The sequence below is a fragment of the Gasterosteus aculeatus genome, chromosome X, assembly GCF_964276395.1.
Source record: "Gasterosteus aculeatus chromosome X, fGasAcu3.hap1.1, whole genome shotgun sequence".
Lineage (NCBI taxonomy): Eukaryota > Metazoa > Chordata > Actinopteri > Perciformes > Gasterosteidae > Gasterosteus > Gasterosteus aculeatus.
In genome coordinates this window covers 2,907,893-2,914,889 of record NC_135698.1, presented here as the reverse complement: position 1 = coordinate 2,914,889, position 6,997 = coordinate 2,907,893, and the positions used below count along the sequence as shown (strand labels likewise).

The 6,997-nt window shown below is 40.3% G+C and overlaps 1 protein-coding gene and 1 non-coding gene across 2 annotated transcripts in view; one reads left to right on the top strand and one right to left on the bottom strand.

Annotated features, from left to right (window-relative positions):
- Nucleotides 1–2,699, bottom strand: part of LOC120808584 (N-lysine methyltransferase setd6) — a 3,372-nt gene extending 673 nt beyond the window's left edge. The window contains 6 exon segments of the mRNA XM_078082966.1: nucleotides 5–230; nucleotides 364–389; nucleotides 391–506; nucleotides 581–725; nucleotides 859–939; nucleotides 2,376–2,699. Coding sequence (XP_077939092.1) covers nucleotides 5–230; nucleotides 364–389; nucleotides 391–506; nucleotides 581–725; nucleotides 859–939; nucleotides 2,376–2,402 — 621 coding nt within the window. The 5' untranslated portion in view covers nucleotides 2,403–2,699.
- Nucleotides 2,700–4,457: 1,758 nt separating this feature from the next.
- trnap-agg (transfer RNA proline (anticodon AGG)) lies at nucleotides 4,458–4,529 on the top strand. The gene has a single exon. It is a non-coding gene; the product is annotated as a tRNA-Pro (tRNA).
- The last annotated feature ends 2,468 nt before the right edge of the window (nucleotides 4,530–6,997 follow it).

Here is a 6,997-nt window from a genome sequence, read left to right as displayed (position 1 = left end):
AGACTCTGGATGTGTTGGCCGGACGCCCGCCAACCTGTAGGCCATGACGAAAGGCCACCAGCTGGGTGTACAGCTCCAGCGTGTGAGTGTCAGGGTCCCACAGGTCGGGGTGCTTGGCGACGAAGGGAAGGACCACGTCCGTGTATTCCCTCTGAATGTTAGCCAGGTCGGCGTCCACAGCCTCCGGAACACCCGTTGCCCTCAACAGTCGGTCTCTCTCCTCCTTAGACCTGAACGAATGAACCACAAATGACTACAAAAGGAAGCCAGAAAGCCACACGTCATCAACAGGACATTCGGGGAAGGAGTGGTCCTGAGGTTGGCCCGGCTTTTAACTGATCCAGGATGAAATATGGTCCTTGCCAGAACATGGGGTGGTCCAGTGTTTTTGAAGTCTGTCCACAGAGAGAGGTAGGGTCTCCAACGGGACTGCGGGGACGTGTATTCGTAGAGCAGAGCCAGCAGCAGGGGGACCCAGCCGGACGGGCTCTGCAGGGAGGACCTCTCTGTGGAGGGAATCGGGAGAAAACGGGTCAACACAAGAACTTCCAGCGACTCCAGCGAAGGACTCTTCCTTCACCTTTCTCCAGCAGGACGGAGACCTCGGTGGTGTCCTGGTGGAGGAGCGCCGATCTGGGGACGGTGAATAAAACCTCTCCCTCCTCAATGTTGTCCGTGGCCAGCATCCCAAACTCTGCCACGGTTCCCTCTTTGCTCACGCGCACCTACAGGGGACGGGTGAGGTTATGAAGAAGAGGAGAAACCGGGGGCGTCTTCCTCAAAAAGGCGTTTGACAAATACTCACACACGGCAGGAACAACCAAATAAACATGTTCATTTGTTGATTCATATTCACACCTTGTCGCAGAGAACCAAGCCGACTGTTTTGCACCACTGCAGGAAGTCCGGCAGCGGATTCATCTCTGGACCGTCACCGATCTGTCGATAGCAATCAGACATCGATAACAAACAATCAGACATCGATAACAAACAATCAGACATCGATAACAATCAGAAATCGATAACAAACAAACATCGATGACAATCAGACATCGATAACAAACAAACATCGATGACAATCAGACATCGATAACAAACAAACATCGATGACAATCAGACATCGATAACAAACAAACATCGATGACAATCAGACATCGATAACAAACAAACATCGATGACAGACATCGATAACAGTAAGACATTGTTAACAAACAAACATCGATAACAATCAGACACCGACAACAATAAGACATTGTTAACAAACAAACATCGATAACAAACAAACATCGATGACAATCAGACATCGATGACAATCAGACATCGATAACAAACAAACATCGATGACAGACATCGATAACAGTAAGACATTGTTAACAAACAAACATCGATAACAATCAGACACCGACAACAATAAGACATTGTTAACAAACAAACATCGATAACAAACAAACATCGATGACAATCAGACATCGATAACAAACAAACATCGATGACAATCAGACATCGATAACAAACAAACATCGATGACAGACATCGATAACAGTAAGACATTGTTAACAAACAAACATCGATAACAATCAGACACCGACAACAATAAGACATTGTTAACAAACAAACATCGATAACAAACAAACATCGATAACAATCAGACATCGACAACAAACAGACATCGACCACAAACAGACATCGACCACAAACAGACATCGATAACAAACAGACATCGATAACAATCAGACATCGATAACAAACAGACATCGATAACAAACAGACATCGATAACAAACAGACATCGATAACAAACAGACATCGATAACAAACAGACATCGATAACAAACAGACATCGATAACAAACAGACATCGATAACAAACAGACATCGACAACAAACAGACATCGACAACAATCAGACATCGACAACAATCAGACATCGATAACAAACAAACATCGATAACAAACAAACATCGATAACAAACAGACATCGATAACAAACAGACATCGATAACAAACAAACATCGATAACAAACAAACATCAATAACAAACAAACATCGATGACAAACAAACATCGATAACAAACAAACATCGATAACAAACAAACATCGATAACAATCAGACATCGATAACAAACAGACATCGATAACAAACAGACATCGATAACAATCAGACATCGATAACAGCGGTGCAGACTCTTGGCTGGTAACTTGAGCTCCGTCAGCCTGTCTCCAACTTCTCACCACGTAGCTTAGCTTAGCTTAGCTTAGCTTAGCACAGGAGCAAAGGCGCGTGAGCCTCACTGACGTGCAGTGAGTTCAGTGTGAACCGTAACACGGACCCGCTGTACCGAATGATTTTTGTTTGTTATTGTTATTAAAATCGTAACCTTAGGTCGTTTCGCGTGGGAAGCCATCCGGTTAGCGTGGCGGGGCGTCGGGTCTCCGCGGGGAGGTTCAACGAAGAGCCGGTCCGAGCGTGCGGACCGCGGCGGGGAAAAGGGGTTTAATTTGACCTAAGCGTTGACTCGCAGGACAACAGCGTCTACGCGACACGTGGCTTTTACCGTGTTGAGGAACCGACTCGCAACGCTCACGCTCGTAGAACTCGAGGCAAGTTCTTGTAAAAGTCTATAAGGGCTTTAAGTCCAAATAGTCTGGTGCCTAAGGGCTCTCCCGCAGTTTGACTCCTTGGTGAAGGCGTTCTGTAAGTCTCTCCCCGGGGCGAAATTACCCAATTTTTATCAGGATGAGATGGTAAACACGCGGCTACGACCGGAGACCCGGAAGCATAAAAAAGCCCAACCAAGAATATATTTTCCCATTAATAACCGGCGAAATCGAGACATTTTAACTAACACGCCGCAGGAGAAACCAAAGATCATAGAAAATATAGACCGAAACCAAGGCGGACGTTGTGCAAAGAGAAAAAGGGGACACAAAAGCGCAAACTCTGGTTGTGACTGACAGACACAAAGAAGATGATACATTTAGCGCGGAATTGTGATGTTACATCAAAACAAATGACATTAGAACAGGCCCGGTATTGAATTACTTTTGTACTACTACATCAGGTTTTATTTAAAGTGCCCACATTTATAATTTCAAAAATTGTCAATGAGAAAGGGTAAAATACAAACATTCAATGTAACATGCAACTGCAGAGGATACATACAAAGATAGTTATAAGGAAGCTAAATACATGTAAACATGTCTAAATGTATTTATTATAATTAATATAAAGAAAAATATGCGACACTAATTAAATAATATGTTTCACAAGTAGTTTTTCCTGACATTAAATTGGAGAATCAAGGTAGCAATCAAGCAATCAAGGTCACAATCCACGTGTCATCAAAAGTATTCTAATAATGTATTATTATTATTATTATTCTAATAATTCGTGAAAAAGAAATGTGTTCTCAAAGTATGATGAGGTAAGTCTTTGAAATGTTAACTAGGACTCACGTTGAACAGTCAAATCTGCTTTCAACGTCCAACATGACAACCCAACACTTGACTGTGTGCATGTTTACCCACATAGTCAAGTGTATTTACTACCACACTGTCAGTGATTACAGTAAGCCTACTCTTAGCTAACAACATGCACAATATGGTTTATAATCTAATTATACACCTAATTTCCAAACCACAGCCTAAAGCCACTCGGTTCCTCTGTCATTTTAATAGTATATAACAACTTTAGTAGCTCTCAAGCGTTATAAAATTATTAGATAGTACATTTCAATATAAAAAGGCTGTCATGCAGTGAGTTTGCTTCACATAGACATATTTGCTGCACAAACAAAAAAGGGGCATTTAAAACTAACTGAGCATCTTCAGTGACATGATGAATTGTTTAAATTTTCATGTCAATGGAGATGAAACATACAAATCCAAGTGACCATAATCCGGGCGAAAAAATCAAGAGCCTAATACCAGAACTAATCTAAAATACAGATTATAGTCTTGTTGAATACATATAAAATATAAAATGTAAAAAATGTTGCAGCTGCAGCAGTTACCACACGGCCCACTGACCACCTCGATTGAGGTCATAGAAAAAAAATCATTTAATTAAATAAAACCCACCAAACTTGACATACAATTGAACAAATTCTACTTTGGAAGAAAAGAAAGTTTATTTAGCTATTGTTTGAGCACACAGGCCGATAAAAAAACAATGGAAAGAGCGAGACAAATAACACAAAAAAAAAACCAAATATGTGATATTGCGACTTAAAGTGTGTTTGAGTGAGGCCGCCTCACACATATGAGCTACGCGTCACATTTTACAGATAATAACCTCGGATGCACCGTGAAGGATCAGACGTTCCCGAGAAGCACAAGTGCTGAATGGTAAATTAAACATTGACCAGCAGGTGGAGCTCTTTGACATAACTTTCTGCAAAATGCCACATCGACACACCAAAAGTTGAGTTGTTCTAGGATACACTAGAAGGGTTCCTCAAGGCTCGTTGGTCTAGGGGTATGATTCTCGCTTAGGGTGCGAGAGGTCCCGGGTTCAAATCCCGGACGAGCCCTTACTTTTCAATTCATTTTATTCTGTGTAGCCCAAAATCGCAAATTACAAATTTGCACATGCGACATCCTCTGTCCAGAAAACACTCAAATCGGCACACGAACCCCCCCCCAAAAAATAAGAACAACAAAGAAACCTCAGGGTGAACAGTAGAGGATCCCTCTGCTGGGACGGACCTCAATGAATGTCATGTGTACAAAATGAACAACGTAAAAGATTTACAACACATTGAATTCCTACGACATAAAAACCTTAAAATAATGTTAATCACAGGTTACACACCGATGTGAAATGGAGGGAAACCTTGACATCCATTGAATCTTGATGACTTTTTTTGGCATCAGCCAGCATGTCCCTCTAAAGACCAGGGGGTACGGCACAAAAGTAGAATAAAGAAATCCAGGATAAGTGGAAAAAGTGCAGCTTGACTTACTGTGTTTGGCGCATCGTGGCCTAATCGGTTGCACGTTTGCAGAGCCAGGATGAGAAGGTGGAGCGAAATCAATCCAGATGTACACCGCTGGAATAACTGCGCGTCCCACGGGTTTCTTAAATAGACCACGGTATCGATCACAGATTTACTGATGAAATGGAGAAGAGGCGCACGGCATATTTTTCACCGGCTGAGCAGCAACTAATTATGGAAACTCATAGAGCTGCAAACTTAAAAAAAAAACCTTTCAGTGAGATTTTGTCGGGAGTGACCAAAATTTTACCGCGCATATCCTAAAGAACTGATTCTGATTCATCTGTAGGGCCTTCTAGACTTGAGCTGAACCTTCAGACAACTATTGTTGTGCCTCGATCACTGTCTATGTGCCACAATGTGGCCTAATTATTAGACCTGTGTTTGAGATTTGACCCAGGTAGGTTTATTGACAATGGTATTCAACCAATTCTTAACTGAAACCAATATTCTTAATAATTGTATCCGTAAGAGCACTTAAAAAATGACAAGATTAGTTAGGGAGAAATATTTTTTCATTATTCAAAGGCTCACTTTGTCATACATAGAACATCAGCCGCTCTTCTAAAGATGAAGAGGAGCAGCTTTAGTTTGTGTTTCTGCTGAACTTTATATGTATATATATATATATATATATATATATATATATATATATATATATGTATGTATATGTATATGTATACATATACATACATATACACACATACACATGCACATGCACGGCGGTCTGGATCTCCCTGGAGGTGATGGTGGAGCGCTTGTTGTAGTGAGCCAGGCGAGAGGCCTCCTCAGTTTGAGACTGCGATCAACTCAGCCGACACTTGGATTTTAGTGCACGTGTATGCTGATCTTTACGGTATTGAACAAGTAACGCGAAAAGTAACCGGAATAAAAGCGGTTTAATCAAATATTCTGGACAATGACTGGAGTATGTGTGTTCAGGACCATTCTGACTACTACTGTACAAAAAAATTAATACTTTCACTGTACAAAGTTACATAATTATCCTATATTTCAAGTTCAAAAGGAACATTTCTCACGTTTGAACTGCAATAAAAATACTTTTCTCAATAATTCCAGTCAAAGACTAACATACATGTGTTAAGGACATATCTGACTACTATTGTAAGAAAAGTGAAATATTTTACTGTAAAGATTTGGAGATTTCTTCAAAGTAAAAGCCCTATAACTGCATGTTAAAAAAGACCATATCTCCATATTTGAAAAGCAATAAAAACATAAATCTCAATAATTCCAGGCCAGGACCAGTGTACTCGTGTTAAGGACCTCTCTGACTACTACCATGATGAATATCAAACATTTTTACTGTACAGATTTGAAGATTTCTCCAAAGTAAATGCCCTATAATTGCACATTCAAAAATACCATATCTCCATTTTTGAAATGCAATAAAAACAGATTCATCAATAGTTCCAAGGCAATACATATGTACCTGTGTTAAGGACCTCTCTGACTAATACCATGCTGAATTTGAAACATTTTTAATGTACAGATTTGGAGATTTCTGCAAAGTAAAAGCCCTATTTCTAAGTTCAAAAACACAATTTCTCAAAGTTTGAACTGCCATTTAAAGGAATTTATCAATAGTTCCAAGGCAGGACCAATGGACCTGTGTTAAGGACCTCTCTGACTACTACCATGCATTTGAATTTCTCAAAGTTTGAAATGCAATAAAAACAGATTTATCAATAATTCCAGACAGAAGCGTACATTTATCCGTACGACACTTTCATGACAATAAATTTAGTGAATATTTTGTATTTACAAGTTAAAGATTCTCGAAAATAAACCTTCGTCTAACATTTATACATTCATGGACATCTTTGATCTTAGTAAAAAAATAAAATGACCTTTTAGTTGGTTAACAAACGTGAATCCTAATATGGGGGGTCTATTTGGGGGGGGGTCTACATCGTCAATTTGCCTGGTGGAGGTCACTGAGGTAGTCAAACAACTCTGCAGTGGCAAAGCCCCGAGGATTG